Source organism: Stegastes partitus, unplaced genomic scaffold (genome assembly GCF_000690725.1).
Source record: "Stegastes partitus isolate 25-593 unplaced genomic scaffold, Stegastes_partitus-1.0.2 Scaffold58, whole genome shotgun sequence".
NCBI classification, from domain to species: Eukaryota; Metazoa; Chordata; class Actinopteri; family Pomacentridae; genus Stegastes; species Stegastes partitus.
This window is the reverse complement of record NW_007577789.1, coordinates 704,534-728,953: the sequence shown is the minus strand read 5'-3', so window position 1 is coordinate 728,953 and position 24,420 is coordinate 704,534. Positions and strand designations below refer to the sequence as shown.

Genomic DNA, 24,420 nt, shown 5'->3' with positions numbered 1-24,420 from the left:
GGGGGAAATCAAATAGAGTCGACATCTCGCCTCCAATCAATTGGCAGCATACGGAAATTGCTGTAGTTAATGAGGTATTCTCAAGAACATTTGGCCTAGATGTTTTTTTTTTTCATCATTAGAAACCACTTTAAAACCCAACTATTTTCAACTGCAACAACTAATGAGTCTGTTTCTGCTGTAATACAAACCCTTCAAAAATCTGAAAAAAAAAAAGACCCAAATAAACAAAAACTAACTGTACGGATGCTGTTAAAAGCTTCAGAAACTTTCACAGCACACATAATTAAATATCGGTTTCTTGAGGAGCGATGCAGTATAAACAAAACTTGGAATTAAGACCACTGTTACTGGAAAAGTATTCAAAAGTGAGCCTTCAAAGCCCCAAAATTAACCATCCAAATTAAAGATGCGCATTTCTCTGTGCTTTGAATCCAGAGTTTTCCCAAATGCATCAAATTGACAAGTGAATTAGATAACCTCAAAGTTAGTATGCTTCAAATACAGTTGTTTTTTTTTTGTCTGCAGCGTCAGAATAAAATCACAATTGTTGCAGCTTCACGGTGGTGGCCGTGCTATGCGGCCACTGTCCAGGTGTGCAGCTGTGTTAAAGTTAGGCAGGAATTCAACTTTCAAACCCTCTTTTTTTTAATCATTGTTCGCATGTACTTATGTAAATTTTAGCGCATACATTACAACTGAGTGTAACATCAGAAAAACCGTACAAACTGAATATGTATGCTCTTACTTCCATTTGTATAATTCAGTGCATCCTCACCCCTTCTATGTTGGCACTCCACCTGTGAGCAGCAACTGTATAAACGCGCCCTTTAAATGCAGTTGGACAGTTTGTATGAAGCATATTGATACCTTGAGGCTTCATGCACTGCATCCAAAACACCCAAATACATGCCTAACATACAAAAAAACACGCTGCTATTTCTCCTCAAATCCATCTTAAATCTGTTTAACACTAAGAAGTTAAAAAAAATCTGCTCATTGTCTCGCTGCTGCATTCGTTTTTACCTTCATTGTTTCCCACAACAGTTACAGCCCATGAACTTATAAATATAAAAGAAATAAACGTCACCAGCCGTGCGCAGAACCACATGCCAATATCCGCAGCGCAGAACACGGATGCATTGACAGGCAACATAAACAAGAAAATGAGACAAAGTGGGATGACAGAATTTTTTCCACTTTCCTGCTTGGAAACAACTGTAAATATTGCCGAGGAGGAAGCCAAAATTATACTGGCTGCTACCCACCACAAGCAAACAGCATAAGGAAACCGCTAGCAAATACTGTTGCTGTTCTTTCATGCTTGTCTTTTTTTTTTTGGATTGTGCAGCAAGTCTCAGAGTCAGTGCATGAAGATGCGGAGCGACAACTGTGGACGAACAAAAGAGCTGAGAAGCAGCTACTGCTGCACACACCAGGTCAGGTGGAAAACAACAATAAAAATATAAATAATTCAGAAATCTCGCTGCTTTCACATGCATGCGTTTTCACGGTTCAGTCTCTGGCCAAATGTTACACTTGAACATCAGCTCGAGGAACACAAAAAGGAAAAATAGCAACAGGAACGTCTTCTCACTCAAGTTCTGTCACTTCTGTTTGCCTTTCTGAACACACTCCAACGTGAACATAACAGCCAATTTCCTCTTGTCCTCCCACATACCCCGTCTTAATTGCAGACTAGATCCACCCTGCTTAACGTTTCTGGACCTTGTAAGCCAGCCAAAGTCCCCTTTTATAAAGCTTTCATTAGCCGCTGATTACTGTCAGTGCCTGCTGGGGCTGGTAGGCTTTGGCCTTCATTAACAGGCCTGAGTCATACAAATGACTGTATGAGCATGTGTGCAGTCTGTTTAGACAGCCAAACATCCAGCTCAAGGAGAGATAAGTATTCATTTGATGTGCGCACCATTCTACTCTGCCCCAGTCCATTTTGTTTTTTTTGTTCCATTCTTCCAAAAAGCGTAGGCTGCGAGTGTCAAGTGAAATGTCGCAGCAACAAAATCCCCTGACAGCATGTCATGCTTTTGTCTGATACCAAATGGTAGTTTTGTGCTCTGCCTCATTCCATGGGCGATAATTCTTTGAAAAGAATGATTCACTGCCACGCTGATGACATCTCTGCTTGATGCCATGCAATTCACTGCGCACTGCCTGGCAGAACTTGTTCATTACTTTATGTCGTGTGCGCGCTCTGTGTGAAGGCAACATGTAAGTATATTCCCACTTCTCTGCAAATACATGCTCAGATTCAGCCATTATTCCTTATTAACAAAGAGACACTTGCACTATAAATGGCTCTAAATTAGCTCCGAAAAAGAATTACGGCCCTTTTTGAATACTCAAGGTTGTAGGTGAAGCTTGCTGTTAGGATGTAGCATCCTGTTTCATGAATCCATAGCTGTTCCTACAAGTGAGGCCGCTCTGCTGTCGTTGCATCAGGCTACGCAGAGTGGGAGCAGAGCATCGCGATTTGCCGATAGCGATTTAAACAGATTTTTAGAAAAAGAAAGAAAGAAAAAAAAAAGAAGAGATAAGTCAAAGCATCTGTACCCTCTCTCACCCCAAGACACTACGCCATCTCTCAAGCAGAACACATGCTAATGGATCATAATGCATCTGATGGGCTGCATTAACCACACTGCCAGAGACGCTCGTGTTGGCATTATGGCGACGAGGACAAAAGTCACGGGTTTCGAGCCCCACGGAGCGTAAAACGCAGCAGGTTTTCTCACAGCGGGAGGAGTGGGAGTGGCGAAAGGGAAAATGTAAAGCTGCTAAATGATTATAGAATCCTTCAAACCAGAGAGTGGGATCACTTTGCTCTGCTGCTTTGCATAGTTCCAATTTGCACATGTTCACCCGACAGGACAGACCCACCTACACCTGCTTTTTGCTCTGTTCAGCAAATTGGATTTTTTTTTTCTAAACGTACAGTAAGTGGATGGCGACATGCATACTGTTTACGTTCAAACACTTTTTAATCAATTGTTCTCGTGCATTTTGCTGTTGTATGATTTCTCGCTGTGTGTGCGTGTGCTTTGTACTATCTTGTGCATGTAAGTCCTTTGGAATGTGTTAATTTCACAGTGTAAACATCTGGCCAGAGAGCAGAGATGACAATTAATCCTCTGGAACCATTTACATACAGTTGAAAATAAATACAGTCCACAAATATGGGGGGGGAGTGGGAGAAGGAAATGCAACAAAGGGGCCGATTAAGCCACACGATCAAGCCGGGGACATTATGATCACATGCTGAGGATGCTCCAAACAAATCATACATATATCCTTAAGCTTTATTCTAATTGCTTTTATTTAGGGATTGACCCATATGGGGTTTCCAGGGGCGGTAATAAAGGCCTGTAGCCAATATTTGGAGCCGATATACATTAAATGTTATGTTTAACATGTGACAGCGGGGAACCTGTCATTCATAACTAGGCTTCCTTATTTTAAGGGTCACTATAACTGTGTTTATAAAATAGAAACAGGAGTGATTCAATTTAGATGCTCTGTTTATGTGGCATCGACTGAGGTTGATCAGTTTGTCTCCTGTAGTTACGTCTGATGTTCTTCTTAATTTTTTCACTGTTCCATCACTTTCATAGCCCACTAAGGTCCACATCCTAAAGCATTATTAACTATTGTTCTCCAGACTCTGCTTCAGGTTAATCTGTGGCTGCCTTCTAATTTAGCTGCTAGCTGTTAGCGTAGCCTTAGCCAATGACTGAGTACCGTAATTTCCGGACTATTGAGCGCACCTGAATGTAAGCCGCACACACTAACTTTAAAAAGAAAACACATTTTGTACATATAAAGGTCGCACTTGTCTGTAAGCAGCAGGTGTCCACGTTGTAACATGAGATATTTACACAAAAAGATTTAAACTTTTAATTAAATACATACCAGTAACATACACAAATACCATAAATGCTTTTTTCCAAACAGTGCCTGTAACACGGCTGGATAAGAAAATAAAAACTACAGCAGCCAACCAGGAAAAGTCATTGATCGCTATCTTCATCTTCCTCCTGCACTAAAACCACTGAAGTTGAACACCTTCAATATTCCTTCATCACACACTTCCTCAGTCTCTCTTTCGTTGTCGCTTTCAATGTCACTTTTGTCTCAAGGCAAATTCGTAAAAATCGTTAAAATCCATAAATTAGTTAATAAATTAATTAATCATTGTTTAAGCCGCAGCGTTCAAAGGGTGTGAAAAAAGTAGCGGCTTATAGTCCAGAATTTATGGTCGTTAATTTCCTGGTTTGTGTCAACGGTTTGTTCAGTTTTTGCAGTGTCTGCTTGAGACATTTCTGAAGCCACAGAGTGACGACAGACAGAGAGGAGGCTGCATCAGACTGCATCATTATCAATAATCGGTCAATAAAATATAACGATACAGATAATTGTGAAATTGCTGAATATCGGCCACGATAATCGACAACCCCGATAATCGCTATATCCCTACTTTTAATGGTCAGAAATTATTGGACATAAAAAGAAACAAACAAACTACATTACATGTCCTGCAACATTATTGTCTACATCCATCCATCATCTATACACCGTTTAATCCTCACTAGGGTTGTGGGGGGCTGGAGTCTATCCCAGCTGACTCAGGGTGAAGGCAGGGGACACCCTGGACAGGTCACCAGTCTATCACAGGGCTACACTTAGAGACAGACAACCAAGCACACTCACATTCACACCTACGGACAATTTAGAATCACCAATTAACCTCAACATGTTTTTGGACTGTGTGGGAGGAAGCCAGAGAACCCGGAGAGAACCCACGCTGCACGGGGAGAACATGCAAACTCCACGCAGGAAGATCCCGGGTGTCCTCACCGGGATGCAAACTGGCGACCTTCTTGCAACGATGCTAACCACCAAGCCACCTTGCAGCCCATTATTGTCTACAGTTTTTTTTATAATCATATTAATAAGTGGTTTAAGTCGCACACCCAGCTTCCTGTTTCCCGATGGAGTCCTTACCTTGCAGAGCTTCCTTGGCTCGGTCCAGCTCCTGCTCCTTCTGGGCCAGCTGCACGCGAAGTTCGGTGGCAGAGAGCACGTCAGCCGAGCAGCCTCCCTGGGTCTCCTCCAGGTCCTTACTCAACATGTCCTTCATCTGCCGCAGCAGGTGGACCTCCTCCTGGAGCTGGGCCACCTCTTCACGCAGCAGAACTACAACACACAGAGAGAGAAGAGAGCTTTATCAGGCTGACACCCGCAGAACACAGTCCAAATGTGCACGGTTTTAACTTTGCCAGGCAGGCCTGCAATTTAGTTTTTTTTTTTTTCTAGGCTGAGGGGAAAATGTAACTCCAGCAGCTAGAGAAGGGGTCATGTGCAAAGCAGAATCCACTGTCACACAGGTGCATTAGGCTCTGAGTAGCTACATGACTGCAGAAATTATGTCTGAAATGCAAAATCGATTTAACATCACCACGGGAGGTTACGGTTCCATTTGTGATTGAGATAAATGCGACGGCAAATTACTGTCAGTAATAAGCATCATAGATGAAGGTGGGGTCCAGCGGATGAGTAGAGACAAGACTCTGACGCTGTAATGAAATTTGTCTTTGAAGCTGCCTGTTGAACCTCTGCCGTCTTGGCAGGAATTACGGGGAAAAGGCGAGAGGTTTATCCATTTAATATTCATTGAATGCTGCTTTAAAGTGGCCCTTCCTGGCATCGTCACACAGCAGCAAACAATAAAAATGAAAACAGCAGCATGGAGACATAGATTTCTTTTTTTTTTTCTTTTCTTTTCTCACATTTTGATTCACTGAAAAACTTTCCAAGCAGCAGAGAGAGGTCTCCACTTGCCTTTAAAACAAGCCACAACACACAAATGTCACACTTCAATTTCACATCAAACCTCACGAAAAGAAATGTCTAAAAAATAAAAATGTGTCATTTTGCACACTGAAAGAGCTTTTTCTAGGTGGAGCATATGGAGAGTAATTTATACAAGGATGAGTAGAGTCATTCTGCTCAATTTCATGCATCCTCAGGGCAGGAAGGGAGGAGGGTGGAGGGTGGCGAGGAAAACGTCGCATCTTGCATGGCTCCATTATCAAGTACCGTGCATAAATCACACTTCATAGTCTCATATCCCGGCTCCAATATGACTGTCTGAAAAAAAAAAAAATCTGAGCTGAATGGGGGAACTGAGAAGAGGAGATGGGAAATGCCAAAATACCGAAGACGAATTAAAGACAGAATACAGATTGCAGTTTAGCTGTTTAATAAAAGGTAGGACCATTATTTTTGGAGTGTGAAAATGTATAATGAGAATCAGCATACAGGGCTTGATGTGAAATTCCTGCAATGTTAAGCTACTGCAGCAAACACTGCATTCTTTTTGCAGAGCATCACAGATTAGTGAGATGAAGAAATGTGTAAATATTTATTGAGAAAGTGTTGCGCAACTTTTCATTTCTGCCAACGAGCGTTTCGTTATTAAAGTCCAGAATTCTCCACTGGAAACGAACTATGACGGATCTCGCATTGGGAAGTTTTGCCATTTAAATCTAAGAGAGGAGCATAAACTGAGAAGTGCGTATGGCTGGTTTTCAATCGTAAATCTTTTAAATACAGAGTAGAGTGTAAACGCTGTGCTCAGCAGATTCTCCTGACCTGACCATTAATCTCATCTATGTGTCATAAGCCTGCACTTTGATAGAATTCATCAAAAACTTTGACCACTGTGGTAAGTAATGGCTGCCTAAGTTGGGCAGTAATAGAAAAATCTGATTCCAAGCAAAGGAAAACTTTTAATGCAAAGTAAAATTGACATATTGGTAAAAAAAAGTATTGCATTCATCCAAAGTTAGGATTTCTGGTTACTTGCAAATCCCAGAACCACGTGGATCTTTTCTATGGAAATGAGGCCTTTATCTGTCACCGAATGGAGCCGCATAAGTCATTTAGTCCAGATAAAATACAAATATATGATATCAATAAAACCTTTTTCAATCAGGTTATTTTGTGATATCCAGGAGATTGGAAGCAGAATGCATCTCATGTGTGGAGAAAAATGCTCTGTTGAGTTGTCACATGGATGAACAGAAATTCTGAAGGCATCATCTCATAAGGAATAGCTGCTATGTGTGAAATGTGATTTAAAGAAAAGACAAAGATGTGTACAGTGACGTTAAGGCGAGTTTATGCCACAACAGAAGACAGTTTGCAGGGTGAGTTTTGGAAGTTTTGTGTTGCTATCCTACGATGACACATTTTAGTAGAATGTCCTCCGTTTGTGTTGACTGATGAAAAGCCAGAGTTTTGCTTCAGGATGGTGGGTAAAACAACCTGTGATTTTGCAATGCAATAGAAGTAGTGTTGGACTTATGCCACTGTGCTTTTGTTGTCTTGTAAACCCACGATAGTTGGACGCTTTGTGTGCATGATGTGAAAATCAAAGAAAATAACTAAACTAATATAACAAACTTTAACTACATTTAAATATCACCACAGTGTTGATCAATATCTAAAGGTAACATGTTTAAATGAAGAAGTAAACATGCCTAAATACACCGATCCTTCTGACTTTTTTTGGGGTTTTAAGCAGGCCAAGCGTTCATAGCACTTTTTGATCCTTCGATGTTGGCTCTTCCTATCATTGTCCAGCAGAATTCATAAAGCGTTGGATTGTTCACCCACTAATAGGGAACGTGAGCTGGGATTAGACTGTCGTGAGACAGCTTAGTTTTACCCTACTGTTGATGTGTTGTCGCAATCCTGCCCAATATGAGAGGAACCTACTACTAGATATACATGTGCACCAAGAACCTTGGTGCACATGTATATCTAGTAGAATTGGTGCTGTTTCAAAAGCAAAGGAGGCGACACCGAATACTGATTTGATTTTTTCTGTTTACTGCCCTTTGTATGGAGTTAAATGATAAATTATTTTTGAAAGCATTCTCACTTTCCTTCTTTACTGCCAGAAGAACTTTAATAAAATCTTGTAGTAAATGACACGTATATCTTTATTACTGTGCTCCAGCCATGACAATAACAACAACATTCTTCACTCTTCTTACAACATAACTGGTGTTGAGCAGCATCCTTGTGCGTCCATAAGCATGACTGATATCTTACGTAAGAACACAAGACGCTCAAAACGACAACAGACTGTAACAACAAACTGTAACAGAGGCTCTGTGGTGTATTCAGCTTTGCTCTGACACACTTTAGCACCGCATGGATCACTTTAGCTCTGCGCTTTCCTCCCCGTCCCCGAAACTAAAATGAACTTTTTAAGACCAGCTCCCTGCTTGTATGACATGTACCTGCTACCCGGGGCTTTCACTGACAAAATGTAAGTGGCTGAGGAGAAGGGCTGCCCGCTAAATAATGAAAATGAAATGTAAAAGGGGTTATTAGGAGAAGGGTCGAGAGAAAAACGCTGGTGAGTGGAGTATCATTACACAGAGGTATACTTAATGGACCCGATAATAGAACCACATTTTACAGAGCAACTCAAGCAGCAACAGCCTTATTGGCAACCCAAAGAGGTGTCCTATTCTGGAAACAGCTGACCGCAAGATACAGTTCATTTGTTTAAAAAAAAAATCCTTTAATAGTCACGAACTCGATTAAATTCCTCATTCATTAGGTTTGCATGTATTGATTGTGTGAAAGCAGCAACACAAGGAGTCATAAATAAGGACACTAAGTATGTGTGTTGAATTTCCAGCAAGCAAACCGTAATCATTGGTTAAAATTGAGCATAATTATAAATAATGTCACTATTACAGAAATCATAGATGACATCCGAGGCCTAATATGCATATATACAGTGTTCTGAATGGAAAATACAAACGTACACAGTAAAAATACAGCATAACAGCACTTTTTTTTCTCCTTAATGGAAGTTTACCTGCATTATTCCACAGAGTAAGTCATAATAACCACAACTCTACCATAAAAAAAACTGTTTACCCAACTGCGAAACATCACAATTGAAAGAAGATACTGAATAGATACTTAAAAATGGATTCCAATACTGCAACAAAGAGAAGAAACTCGTGATTGCGCACTTGCGAAGGTGTAATTTAAAACTTCCTGCTATTTACCTCAGCAGGACATCAGAAAACTGTAAATGAAAATGCATTCGATCATGTTGTTTAGGCTTTAAACTTGTAGTTTTATGTTTTTATTGTACGAGAACACACTCTTGGGTATAAATTGGGCTTCATAAATAAACTTTCCATGCTTTGCTTAATTTTACTACCACATATGGCACATTTACTTTTACATTCTAGTACATTGCCTTTATTATAGCCTCCATAGGAGAGCCACAGTAGATGTAATCAAAAGTGATAAGGGCATTCCTTATACACAAACAAATAGCAGCATGCTCACTCCTGCAGCACTTGAAGCTTTTGAGATGTCAGTGATTGGGTTCACATGCACACCAGTATCACAGCTCCTTATCCCAGTTCTGATCGCATTTGGCGTTAACACGGAGCGCAGAGGAATCTGTGTATTCATATCTCCGTACACATGACAAATGCTACTGTCCCGGTTACTGATTACAGTTTGCTGTTTGTGCATCCACATGTGATATTTACAGCACAAACTAGCAATTTAATCTGACATCGCTGTAGCTGGTAGCCTGAGCTTACATTAAATTGACTGTCACTATTGTAAATGGGGCCACTTTGGCTCATAGCTATTCTACATCTTGTTGCAGATTTGGTTTATCCACACCGCTGCCAGCAGTGTAGGCGAGACTGACAGGAAGTATTAAACATGTCCTCTAGTTTGACCTGTTTTAGGTTGTCACTGTCACTATGTAGGACAAAGGAGTATGGGGATGAAGATACGCTGAGGTAGGGTTGTCAAGATGGAGCTCAGGGACCCCGAGTGCAGACAAAGTTTTGCATGAGAGGCTTGAATCACAGTGTAACTGCTCATGAGACCACAGGAAGTAATAGTAGAAGCACCAGTGCCGTTAGGATGATGTGTCTAGGTCAGGGGTCAGCAACTCGCGGCTCTTTTGTACCTCTACTGCGGCTCCTTGTGTCTTATAATAAATAGTGAGTATTTTAATTTAAATGCATTTTGTTTTAGCTCGTTAGTTTTTAAAATGGAATTGTAAATTTGCTCAAAATATGCGTCATAACCGCTGATGTGCGACACTCGCTGACATGTGCAGTGTTGCCACCTTGATGACGTTCTCGTTAAATCTGGCAACTTTCCAAATCCTCTTGGTGATTTTTTATTTATTTTTGGCTAAAGCGACTAGCAACAAATCTAGCGACTCTTTCTGGTGTTGTTGGAGACTTTTCTGGTGTTTTGGAGACTCTGATGTGAAAACACGTATCGTTCTGCAGTTACTGTCCTCAGCGAGCAGCGCTGCTGCCGTGAGCTCCTCCCGTCCCAAAGCGCTCACAGGCGGTCAGGAGTCTGGTCGGCAGTCCCAGCTGCAGTCAACAGGACAACCAGACGGCATTTTTAGTTTGCTGCAGGTGGATAATTTAAGATCGGCTTTTTATTTCATAAATACAAGGGTAATTCAAATAGATATTTAGTATTTTTATTTAAAGGTACCCTTCAACCCATCATCTTTTTTTTTTTGTTGGAGTTAAAAATGTTTTTGTTGCAGAAATAAAATGTCATTTTCTCTGTAGCAGTTCATTGATTTCATAAATGCAACACACTAGTTTTTTTTTTATTTATACATAGCATAAAGGTAAAAATGATATATGCAGTGTTATCTTCATTTTAGATTTCAAAGGGGTTTTGTGGCTCCCAGTGTTTTCTTTTCCATGGGAAACGGGTCCAAATGGCTCTTTGAGTGTTTAAGGTTGCCGACCCCTGGTCTAGGTTATATGAGACAGTATCTATGTACTCCATGTAGCATAAACAGTGGGACATACCACGAAGCAAGTTCAGCGTATCTTTTAGTTACCTGGTTTTGCTTATTTTATCAACTGCAGTCTGGATAAGCGGTTATCAGCTCTGTAAATCAAACTGGAATTCAGCTTTGCACGCGTTGAGTTGGCAGCAGATGACCAATCACAGACATGAACAAGTCTGCTGGCACCAGAGTAGCATATTTTACAATCAAAGAGCAAGCTATAGCATATACATAGGACAAACTCTAAGACAAACTAAAGGCAACACAGCTGCAGCAGCCAAAGTTAGAAAGAAGTAAAGTTGCAAAAAAAAAACACAGAACATGTGAGAGTTTAATTAATATGCTTATCAACCGCTTAGATGTGGGATTTTTATTCAAGATTTAAGAAACACTGTAATTATCATCACAAGATCGTATAATGTTCAACAAAAATATAACGTTTTTTATGGTGATGTGGTTGATAAATTCTCATATTAAGTTTAATTCTTGAGAGTTTTCTTTTCAGATGCTTGGCAGTGTTTGGAGACTACGTGAAGAGCTGTAAAAACAGAATTCAAATCAATAAGTAGGCTTACTGCAAATCAAATAAGGTCAACACGCATTCCATAAGGTGTTAGTGTTTTAATCAGGTCATGTTTTTAGGATTATATCGCTCTACAAAAACAGATAGAGCAATGAAATGGCTTTCAAATCGCTAGGAGCTTGAAAATCCATTATCTTTCGCCCTCACTATCTGCGCACTGAGCTCCGTGGGATCTTCGAGGAATGCTAATGACATTTTCCAAGAGAACCGATTGGTGGATGCTCAGTAGGCGGTGCTTTAATACACGCTGCTCTCTTATCTTCAACATAAACTGCTCCACAGCAGGTTAGGCGTTTAGCATAAGTTAGCTTGGAGATGTACCCCAGTAGGCGTGAGATGTAAACCTAAACTTACATGGATAACCTTAAATCCTGCTTCATAGTGCAGGCCTCAGGTTTCTAAAATACAGGGTTAATCCAGGTTTCTGAAATCTGGATATTTAACGTTTACATGCAGGATACTTCAAAAACCTGCTCAAAGTAAGACAATGAAGTCAACACAAACTAACATAACGTCTAAGTAATAAAAAGCAGCTTGTGGTGGAAAGTGATCAAGAACATTCACTCTACTGCATTTAAATAGAAGTCAGCTGCAGTTTACTATTTAAATTTTTGCCTTGTAAATGGAGAATATTTAAATTTCACATTCAGTCGAGTCCTCAGTGACCCTGCGACGTGTCACAACACTGAATAACACGGTCTACATTTAAAACAGTTTGCAATGATGAGTCCTCCACTTTACCTTCCAAGAGAACCCTCAACAACAAGTTGCAATTCTAGCCGTCTAAATATGCCACACTAATTATTAGCAGAGTACGAGGTGGAAACAAACATGTTATTGTCTTTTCAAGCTTTCCAAAGGCGAGCGCAGTGCTGGAGAGCCTTAGATAAGACAGTGAGAGTTTGGGGGTAAGGTGGTGGTGGTGGTGGAGGACTGCTACCTATTTTTCAATGTCCGCATAGCCTCTAGGTTGGCAAGAGGCATGCTCTGTAGCTCTGCATTACAATGGCAGTCAGACTGGGAGCTCCCTGATAACTCATATCTCTGCTGCTCTCCCCTCCAGGACTCCAGACGGCTCATTCCCAGGGAGGCTTCTCCCTTCAACGGCTGCCGACTTTTGTCTGAAGGAAGGGTTGATGCCCATAATTTACAATGTTTATGTACGTGCAAATTAACAAGAACATTTTGTTGCTTGTTTAAATAGATATTATTATTGTTTTACTATATACTTTTTTTTTTACATCATGCAAGCTAAATTACACTTTTACACTTTTGCAAAATGCATCCATCAACGGTCTCATTTATTTGATTTCAGCCTGTAAAATGCATCGTGTAGACATCTGGAGGAGGGAAGAAATAGTAAAATATCTCAAATGAAAGATGACAGGTGTGATTATGTTGGAGAGGTTTGTGTGAATGAAGCAACATGACAACTCAATTGCAAAAAAAATAGAAGAAATAAAGCACATAATATACGAGATGCACTGTGAAATAATCAAACAAACTGCCGCTATTCCTATCAAACACAGAATTTGGATTTATTTTGGATTTAAGTTTAATTTAAGATTTAAGTAAATATAAAGAAAACAAGTATGTTTTCAGGATATGAGGTAACATGATTCTTTTGTTACTTGTTTAGGTAGATATTATTATTTTGACTTCTTTTTTTGGACTTTTTTACCTTTTTTTATTTTTTAAATTGTGCAAATAAACTTATTGAGACTTTACACATCTACAAATTGCATCCATAACACGTGATTTTTTTCCACGATGGATTAAAGTCCATAATATTCATTGTGCAGCACATCTGGAGGAGACATCTGGAGGATTTTTTACTGATGTAGACATCTGGATGAATAAAGTAGCATGAAACTCAGAAAAAAAAAAATCCGAGATACACCGCTATTCATTTCAAACATAGACCTTGGGTGTTTTTTTGTGTTTTTGTTTTCACTCTTTAACGTTCAAGTGAATTGTTAAAAAAAAAAAAAAAGAATGTGACCCAGAGACAAAAATAATACGAACGCGTTTCTCAGCTCGTGCTCATGAAATCATCCCATTCATGACACTCACAGTCAAATGCTGTACGTCTCAAACAAGGCAGCTGTTTTTAGCCGCACTCCTGCTCAACAAAAACTTTTTGGCCTTAATTACAACTCCTTCCCAACAGGAAAAAAAAAAACGTGAGAAAAAGAAATGCTTTTTTTTTTAGTGTGTAGGAGCTGTGAGCACACACAAAGTTTGACAGCACAGGGGGGTGTTTTAGTTTGAAGCGGTGAGACTCTGTTGCCATCACAACCTCAGCACCAGTGAGAGGATGTATCAGGGTCGCATGTTTGTTGCCTCTCTGCTGTTAGCTCAACCTTCAGCACCATCTGTTCCCCACGGGCTAAGAGAGGCAGCCGAATCAGTGCTCTTAAATGACAGCTACCACCTACATCTGACATGCAGCAAAGCATATAGGAACCAATTGAAGGATAAAAGCCTACCGTTTTTCCCCACATCTTTTTTCCGTTGATTATGAAAACATCTGCACTCACAAAGTAATTTGCTAAGACCTGGGAACGCGGTTTAACACTAAAACATGTAAAGGACAAAGAACACAGGTGACAGAAACTGATAGTGTCTGTAATAAATCTTATCAGCGCAGGAAAAATGTGAGCGCAAATTACTGTGGCGCATTAGCTCAACGGTGAATCAAAAGTCAGTCTACAGCCTGTGATTAATGTTTCAGTCTGCAATAACTGATTCATCGAGCCACTTGAGCAAAAGGTTGCATCTCGCAATTATCTCGCAACATTATCTTTCCATTGAAGCTACCGGCCACCTGATGAATGTGATGCAACGCAATATTCACTCCCTTTGTTCTCTCTCTTTGGCCCCAACTGAAACATCCTGAGGGAAATACCTGCTTCTGTAGCTGCTAAATGCTCCTCTATGTTTACCAGCTGTTGCCGATGTCTGCTGTTGGTTAGTGGTGAGCAGGTAGCATGCAGGGCATTTTTACAACTTTATTCTGAAAATAGTTCCCTGCTGGATGATGTTATGAGAGTCTGCTCAAGTTCTGAAGCAGACAGACTCAACAGAACAACCTTTTTTTTTCTTTGCAAAGCTGCCAAAGATGCTGGTCGTCAAACATCAAACATGGCGTCGACCAATATCGGTTCTCAGTAATCAAGGAGATCAATAACTGATATCTGGAACTGATAAAAGTCCATAAGTCCACCATAAAACTGTTTTTGTGAATATGCGCTTTACATTTCTTTAATTAAAAACAAAACTTTTCAACATGTATTCCTCAGTGTTGATTGGCTCCCACTGTGTCACCAGTTGGGGAGTGCTGTGGACAGAACATTGATCAGGAACACAAGAGAAGTGACCACAGATGGCTTGAAGTGACTGTCAGAACCAAAACACTGAATTTTTAAATCAACTTAGTTTATTAGAAATGAGTTTCAAAAATAATGGTACCTACAATCGACTCACTCAACATATCAAACAAATGCTCCAGGAAAAGAGCCCCATATCTCTGGTATTGCTGCTTAACCAGGACATGAACTCTACCTCCTTTTATCCGACAAGACCTTTGGCAGCCAACCTGCAATGTCCACTTTGCACCCTGTCGTGGTTTGTAACCTAAATAAGCATCACCTCATCAATTAACAGACGGAAGCACTGATGTAGGGCAGCGGTCAAACAGCAAAACAGCAGAGAGGTAACAAGGACAACCATTCTCCAAACATGCTTCACAACATGTTCTCTGGCCTGTGATAGACAGGAAAACCTCCACATGGTCTCACACACACACACACAAACGGAGCATGCACATTTACTGCCACTAACACTGTGAACCCAATCCAGATTCTGGAGTCATCTTACTGAGGTCACTTTAAAACAAAGTCCTGCACCTCTATGGAAAGAACAAAACCACACCTAGAAATAGAGAGAGCTTAAAAATGTCTTCTCTACATTATGGCACACTTATACATCATTAAAAATAAAGAAAAAATGAAAGCTTAAAGCTGGAAGGTAACCAGCTATTACCAACACTGAAAAAATGGTGATTCTACATCCATCCATCCATTATCTATACACCGCTTAATCCTCACTAGGGTCATGGGGGGCTGGAGCCTATCCCAGCTGACTCAGGGTGAAGGCAGGGGACACCCTGGACAGGTCACCAGTCTATCACAGGGCTACACTTAGAGACTGACAACCAAGCACACTGACGTTCACACCTACGGACAATTTAGAATCACCAATTAACCTCAACATGTTTTTAGACTGTGGGAGGAACATGCAAACTCCACGTACAAAGATCCCAGGTGTCCGAACTGGGGATCTTCTAGCTGTGAGGCGACGAAGCTAACTACCGAGCCACCTTGCAGCACATGATTCTACATACTGTCGATATTTTATTACTTATATACTTCTCCAATCATCTCTGTGTAAGCACAACCTGCAGTTCAGACTATTTCAGCTGAAAATGTCAGAATTTTTGTCACGTGGTTGTCGGTCACAGCGAAGTCACTGTTGACTCCGTAGCTGAGCAGAGGAATGCAGAATTTTTTGTTTTTTACAGAAACTAGTTGGATCAAAGTGTTAGTTTGGGGGGATTTTAAAACAAGATGTGCAGAACAATTTCGCGCAGAAATGGAATTTTCTCAGCAGAACTTCACACCACAGATGCGTGGTTCAAGGACGGTCTAAAAGTTAAAAGTCCTACAATTCTTTGTATTTTTACAGCTTCTGACTCTTATGAATGGTCTAATTTCTGTCTTTTTGTAAAAGACAACATGCCTTTCAAACCTGCTGGTGGGTTTTGGGGTTTAGAAAGTCCTACGACATTTAATGCAGTGTGACAACATGAGTCATCATTCAATAATATATGTTTGTTTTAGTTCCTTGAAGGGTTTGCAACAGACGTATACGGAGCGCATCACAGTCGTACATGTGCGACATGTGCGAGCAGTGACTGTCACAAGTCGGATGCTGCGTGACACGACACAATCAACAGCTGGTAGGTGCTCATTTGTGATTCCTCCACAGATTGCAAGCTGGAAGAGAGTGTAGGAGTGCACCAAGAGCATGCTCATTGTTTTCTTCAGCATTTACATGTTTGTGCACAGTGAATTAGTCACACAGGGTTGGACTGTCAACTCCTTCTGAAATATCCCGAGGCGTCTGAGGGATATTTCGATGCATACGACCTGAACTGTGGCCCAACGGCCTGCGGATGCTCCAATGTGCTGTGCGTGCAGTCACACACAGGTTTTGTTTTGCCAGATTTGGCTCCCTGCAAGTTCTTCCTGTTCCCTAAAATGAAATCCAAGTTAGAAGGATTGCTGTTCGAAGTGTCAATCGCAGATGGCGCTTGACTTGTTTACGTAGTGAGACTGTCAGGAAGCAAGCGTTGCAGACGCGTCGGGAGTTTTGTAAAGACGACTTCGGCTGGAATAGCTGCCAAATTTAAATCTTTTTTGAAAACGTATATTCTATAGGCTCAGCCTCAGAACGTTTTGATTGCACTTCATAGAACTTTATTACTGTCAGTGGGACAGTCGTGTTTAGTGTCCGTCTGCTTGCTTCAATCTCAAAATGCTAAATCTAACACTGAAAACACAGTATGACTAGAATACAAAGAAGTCACATTAAGGCCTGGTCACATCTTTAAGAGGCACAGTGACGTTCATCTACCAAACATGTGATGCTAGAAGTTTCTCAACAGAGGCGATATTGGCAGCCCGTTAGTTGGTGAACTACTGAAGCCGGTCAGCCGGGATCACGCTAGCAGCAGTCACTCATTCTGTTTGCACTGTGCTGTTTGTTTACTCCCTCTGGCATTTTGGCAAGTTCACACAGTCTATTCAAAAGACATATTTGTACCACTGACTCCTGTCTCTAAGCCATTCCTCTTTTGTGAAGCAACAAAGGAGGGTTAAAATGTAAATATGAACGGAGCAGCAAAGTTAATAAGGCACAATAATCCTCCTCCATTTTGGACTCTCAGGCTCTGAATCCCCTGATCCATGCAAATTTTTATTGGAATTCATTGATTTCTTTGTGAAATGTCTCAGTTTTGAATGTTTTTCTATTCCAAATAAGTTTGACTCTAAGTGCTGGCTTGTTTACAAGATATCTCTTTCCACATCTGACATCTCTTTTTTTCAAAATTATTGTTCACAAACGGCAGCCAAATGCACAAAAAACAGCACCAAAGTTGTAATAAACCATAAGAGTAACACACTGAAATAACCTGGTTTGGCACGAATGCATCTACAAGTACTCAGTCCAGCTCCAGTTATTGAATAAACCCCTAAGCTTATGTCAAAATTACATATTTAAAATGACTTAGATGTAACTCTACACTGCTCCTGCTTCATCTATGATGTGCAGATCTATGACTGATCTTATTTGTTTCATGGTATGTCTTCTAGCAGATAAAACACCACCATACAGACATGTTAACGAGCAAAAGAAAACTTGATTTTCACAAAAATCAAATACAAAATCCATATAGGACTTCCCCTAACCAATTGTTTTCGCAGTTTACACACAAAAAGAAGCATGCAACATAATGAAACTAAACTAAAATAAAGTAAATGCACCATGATTAGATAAGAAAATAGAAGAAACTATGACTGCAGAGAACAAATGCAGCCACAATGGTCTTATACTGCAGCATTAACTAAAAGTTACAGAAATACAAATGCACAAACGTGGGTTTTAAGACCCTCATAACAAGCATTTTCAGCTTTTCTACTGAAAGCATTTGCAAAGACTAAGCTAATGTTCCTGCCTTGTTTGTTTTTAATACCTCGGCACCGACAAAATGATGAACAGGGAATGTCTTTAAATAATGCTGGCTTAATGTGGATGTGTGACTGAAGTTTTATTCTAGCGTGAAGTGCCACAGGGATTAAACTGAGGCTAAAGACAACTGATCTTTGTCTCTGACTCGGCTGGCGAAGAAATATGTGCATTCATTGACCCCCCTCCATCGCTGCCTCCGTTCCATTCCAATTCCCTAAACGGGCTCGCCTCTAGTTATTATGATTCATTGAAACAGTAAATAAAATCTCCATCTTCGGACCACTGATGTAAATGACTGCTTAAATGTGTGCATTTGCATAATAGCAGCCATGCATCAGCTGACGTGCAGTTGGTAGCAGTGAATTATGAATCTGATCAGTGTCATTTCCTATTTATATGATTTAGGCAAAATGGCTGAAACTGTCTTCCTAAATAATCCTGCAGCCTTTGTGTGACAGTTTTGGTATGGCGGAAACCAGTCATAAAATTGTTCTAATATATCAGCACTTCTCTGGGGACACAAAAATCCATCATCCTTTCTTCCTGAAGTGGACTTAATGGGGCAAAAAAAGAGATTAAATATTTGAGGAGAGAAAAATACCTTTTTTTTTTTATAACAAATTACAAGTGCATTTCCCTACTGTGTGGGACTACTTCCGAGAGGCCAACATCGGAAATTTGCAGCTTTTTTGGCTCCATCAGTACTATTCAGGCATTGCAATCAGATGATTTCATGCTACAGAAACACGCTGGCTTCCTTTTTTATAGCTATACGTCTGTCTCCAAATCACAAACTCTCTTGTCCTGCACAGCTTTTTCCCTCCTCCTCTCACAGTTCTACGAAAACAGCAGGACTCAAAAGTTGCAAAGGGTTTCAGCAATCTGTCAGAGAGTCCGGTGGCCACGAGGCAGCTGAAATTGGACTTGGCTGGAACGGCAGTGGAGAACCGAAAATTGATAGGGAATGACAGTAAGTGTCTAGAGGGGGGTAATTTTTAGATTGGTTTTCCCTCTTTAGAGTGGGCGGGAGGAGCAGACAGGGGTGGAGTTCAATTTTTGCCTGATATTGGAGACAAAATCAATTAACGGACCCATTGTTCCTGCAGAATTCTCATTCATCCGGCTTGCAGAGCGAGAACACACCGGCCCAGAGTGCAGAGCGGATGATGGCAATATAAAAGTTTGTGCTGTGACAGACAGCCCTGCTCCACCAACACATGCTATTGTACATAATGGCTGCACATAATGCGGGTGGACCGCTTAGCAGTGTATAAATAATATGGTGGACGCACTAAAGCTAGAAAATCTTGACAGGAGATTTCTGTGACATAATAACGATGCAATTTAGACACATTATGTGCACGCGCTGCTTCGATTACCCAAATAGAACATCCCATCTGACCAAATCGACACATCATTAGACGGCGGTATCGAGTCCAGCCACAGTGTAATCAAGTCCTACCAAATGTATATCATCATGAAGGATGTCATATTTAACGCTCTGAAGAACTCGCTGGGCTCTTACATTATGAATGGGTGCATGAATAGTGAAGTCTGCAGTCTGAGCATATTGTATCACAGCTGTGCAGGACGAAAGGAACAACCCCAATAAGGAATGTGTTAAATTTAAAAAAAAAACAGAAGAAGAGGGGGAATGAAGGAGCAGTCGATGTCAAGAATGTGAGCAGCGAGCGCTTTCATGACGAGAGGAAACAAGTCCACATCCTCTTATTTGTTTTTGGACTTGGCAACTCAGCCGTGGCCCTGGTTGAATAATTACAGCCCAACAGAGTCTCCTGAAAATCCATTCAGAGGTGCCAAACCGGGTTAAAAGCTTAACCCTTCCCAGCAGTCCTTTGAGTAGACTTAGAAAATATGATTTTTAGGGTGTTTATGCTGTTGTGATTAAGATTCGTTGGAAGATTTTCCAGCCATGTCAACTTTTGCCCTCTGGCAATTCACAAATGTCATTTATTTTCCAAAGTGCTCCAGCACATTAGGAAATTAAACCACTGAGAGGTTCAATAACATGATAATTAATTGGGATTATATTTATATAAAGACTATTGTTTTGCATGCAGATGATTATCTACAATCATCTGAAGTCAGGGTCCACGGGTTCACTCGGTGTTTTGACTCTTTATTCTTCCTGTTTCCTCAATAGTCTATGTAACGGAGCAAAGAGCAACTGAGCCAGCACTTTAGCAGCTAGACTCCTATAAAATCCATGTGAATCAGCGGCGTTATTCCATAAGAAACGACATGCAAGAGAGCCTTCAGGCTAATGCGCCCCCTCTGACATGGTTCCATTTCCCTGTAATGATTATATCCCGGGAAACACATGAATCGCATTGATCTACGATGTTAGAAAATCAACACAGAGAGATATTGAAACTTTTATCCATGCAAAGGCATTTTAGCTGCTTATAAAGAAGCAAAGTGTAATTGAAAAAAGTGTAAACTTTTAATTTGCTGAGTTGTTCCAATTAGTTTAATCTAAACTCAGCAGGAATAGTCGATGAGAAAAAACTGTTGATTCATAGGAAAAACTCTCTTACGCACCTACTCTTAAGTGCTGGGACACTCCCACACATACCTGAATGCGTGATGAGATAATGATTAATGTTTGCTCTTTACAGGCATGTATACAAAAACCAGCCATAGTCTGACCTTTCATTCCCAGGAGAAACTATTTGTGTCCTCAGGACAAAAAGAGGAAAAAAAAAAAAAAAAAAAACTGCATTGCAAATGATGTTAGCCGTATAAACTTTCCTGCTTAGGCTGTGACTTACCTGCACTGTCTGAATACGTACTTGAAGTACCCATTTATTAAGCTAATTATACATAATTTGCATCATAACTTGCCATTTTACAAATTACACTGATTGGTTTTAAAAATTTGACTGTGTATTTTGTGAGTTTCACTGATTTTCTTTCATTGAAGGGACAATATAAAACCCTAAATGCCTTTTCAGATATTGAATAGTGAACACTGCTGATTCATGAATCTGTTAAACTGACGGCATTGTGCCATTTACACGCTCTTTTACTTAAATGTTATGGTTTCATTCAAATATATCCATCACGGTGACGGACAGGACCATGCTACCGCACAATATTTGTTATATAGGACAGTACATGAAGTGCTGTATACTGCAAAATAATACACAAACAATACAAAAGACTACATATAAATCTTTGTGTGATGATATTTTATCTCACTACAATAAAATAAAACAGCTGGACTCACCATAAGAATGCTATGTAACCAATGATTCAACTGGAGCTGATAACCTGTGACTATAAACATGGAATAGCTTATATGTAATTAATGAAATGACATATACAGTATGGATCCTGCTGCTCTCTGATGCTGCAGGTATTTAATGAACTCCTACAAACAGCTGGAAGCAACAAACTAAAGGTCACATTTATTATTGGTGAGTTTTATTAATCTGACTTTGTACTTTAATCTTTAGGGACTTTCCAGTTTGTGATATACGTGAGTTAGTACAGCAGAGAGCCATGTTTGTGATTTTGACATGAAAACTGTATTCTTTGTACTCTCTGTGATATTTCTGGACCTGAAATGTGGGGGAAAAAAGCCTTCCCCAAATCACTTCACGCAACTTTAGAAGTGCGTTGCTTGTGTGTGTCTATCCGGTATTGCGACAACTTGCGGTGTGTTGAAAGTGATACAGAAGCGTTACCAGATCTGACCTCCTGAGATTGCCATCGCGACTTTTACAGTAAGTTGCTCACCCAGACAGGACACAATCAGATGGCGTCAGATTGGCAGAAAGTCCCTCAAGTCTGAAAGAGGCTAAACTTGCTGAGCTAAACACGCCGAATTATGTAATCCGTCGCAGCAAAAATGAGGTCTGATGTAACTTTTGTCAAAGTTACTAAAGCTATTGCACAGCGATGTCATGCACAGCTGCCTTTTTTCAATTAGTCTGCACTTAAACTACATTCCCACGCAGCTGTAACACCGGCAAAGAATAAAGCAGCCCTAAGGTTCACTGTGACAAATTACAAAACTCCATTTTCAAGGATTTGCTGATTGATTTTCATGTTGTACAGAAATGAAAAGAAGCTAATACTGAAAAAAAAAAAAAAGCAGCTGGATACAATATAAATGAAGTGTGGAAACGGAGCTAAATCCTGAAAACACACTTTTAATGAGGTGGCAACTGGTTGGCTGTGATTTATGAAATATGGTTATGTTAAGCTAAGAGCAGCGTGATCATCACAAGTACAAATGAAGTGTTAAGAAAGGTGACGTTTTTACACGCCGGATGTCACGTGTGTGAAAGCACATGTGCACACTCTCACATCATTTTCAGATCTCTCGCACACATTTTTCAAACATCCTTTTAGTTCCAATGAGATGCTGGAGTCATTAATAAAAGTCTTTCTGCCCCTCTGTCTTACACACAAACACACACACACGGAGTCATTTTTATGGACCATTGATAGCAGATTCATCAGTGGCTCGTGACGGTTGTAACGCCGAAGCTCAGACTGATGAAGGCGGGCTTGCGGTGTCTGCTCCGTCTGGGAGTGCTTTGCTCTGGATTAGCTAGTCAATTCTCATGAGCAGAACAATCACCCCGCGTTTGCCTGAGGAGATGACAGGGTCACGGCTGATGAAAACAGGAAAAAAAAAAAGGAAAAAATGCACACTTTGCCTTGGGGCACCCCATCATAGAAATCAGACTCTAATATTCAGTATCATCTGACACGATGATGAAGGCAGGTTGGCATTCAGGAGAACACTTAAGGGGGATAGATTGCTATTTATTGACAAGCACACTGTGGAGGGTAAGACTCAAGTCCCAGTGGTCTTTAACCTTATATACACTCTTAATTTGAAGTTTAGATGAGGAAGGTATGAAGATGACACAGAAGGTTATACCACAGACGTGAAAATACAGCATTGATCGGCCTATAAAAAAATGGCGTCTTCCTATTTCCACAACCGAAAAGTGATGCTTGTTTTGTCTGACATACAGTCACAAATCCCCCCAAAACATAAATTTAACAACAATATAAAACAGAAAAGAAAGCAGCAAATCCTCACATTTGAGCACCTGGAAGCTGAATAAATAAGAACTACTTAAGCAACTAAGTGTTTCATCCCTGATGATGTTCCAACACTGCGTGATTTAATGCTTTCACTCAACAAACCACGACCTGAAATCCCCAGAATTCGAGGCCGTCGCCGCTAATTCACATCAAAAGGTATTTAAATGACAATGTCACTCACTGCATGACTCTCTCCCTTCTAGTCAGCCAATGTCGATCAAGCAGTCTCTGCTTTAACATCACAGAATCTGACATCCACATGCTGGCAAGCCTATTTCATGCTCCAGGTCCTTGGAGTAATGGGGGCTGAACTTGTGTGAGAGTGGGGGCTTAGAACAGAGCTGAACAGTGAGCAAAAAAAGAAAAAAAAAACTGATTAGAGAGAAAGATAGGCAAGTAATCTCAGCCACATTCCACCACGATCTGTCGGCTTTAAATCCTCTCTGCGGATGGTATCGGCTACACTGGTCAGAACTTGCGCTGATGTTCTCAGAGAGACACCAACATGCAAACAGAGTCGGCGGGTATGCAAACACTATAGCTGTGTCTAAAGGAGGGGGAAAGGATGCAGATTTGCTTTTTTTTTAATTTAAAAAAAAGTCCAGTTTTTCTTTGATGGACTGAGCATGTGAGAAAACATCTTTATTTTGGTGTGTGTGTGTTTTTTTTTAGAGTTACATAAGTGCCACTTGTATTTTCACAGTACGTACTTGCCCCCGAATTGACAGTAATCCATCCGACCAATACGTTTGTTCTAAAGGCTGTCCTCTCTGAAGTGAAAAACCGCAAACAGTAAGATTACTGTCCTCCCCAAGCTGCAGATGGGCAGATAAACTGAGCAGCTTTGCGAAATTCTTCATCCCGGAGATTAACGTCAGAGTTTGAATAAAACTGGAAAAAGGTGCAGCGATGGTCATGAGGGATGGACGGCTGGATGGAAGATAAGATAGCTGGCGGATACAGGGACGGACGGATGGAGCCATTAAAATAAACCTGAAAGAGTCTGCAAATGAGTTAAAAAAAAAAAAAAAAA

The 24,420-nt window shown here is 40.5% G+C and overlaps 1 protein-coding gene across 1 annotated transcript in view; it reads right to left on the bottom strand.

Annotated features, from left to right (window-relative positions):
- Window positions 1-24,420, bottom strand: part of LOC103353017 (kazrin-like) — a 127,912-nt gene that overhangs the window by 16,822 nt on the left and 86,670 nt on the right. The window contains exon 3 of the mRNA XM_008275759.1: window positions 5,020-5,211. Within this exon, the coding sequence (XP_008273981.1) occupies window positions 5,020-5,211 (192 nt within the window). The remainder of the gene's footprint in view (window positions 1-5,019; window positions 5,212-24,420) is intronic.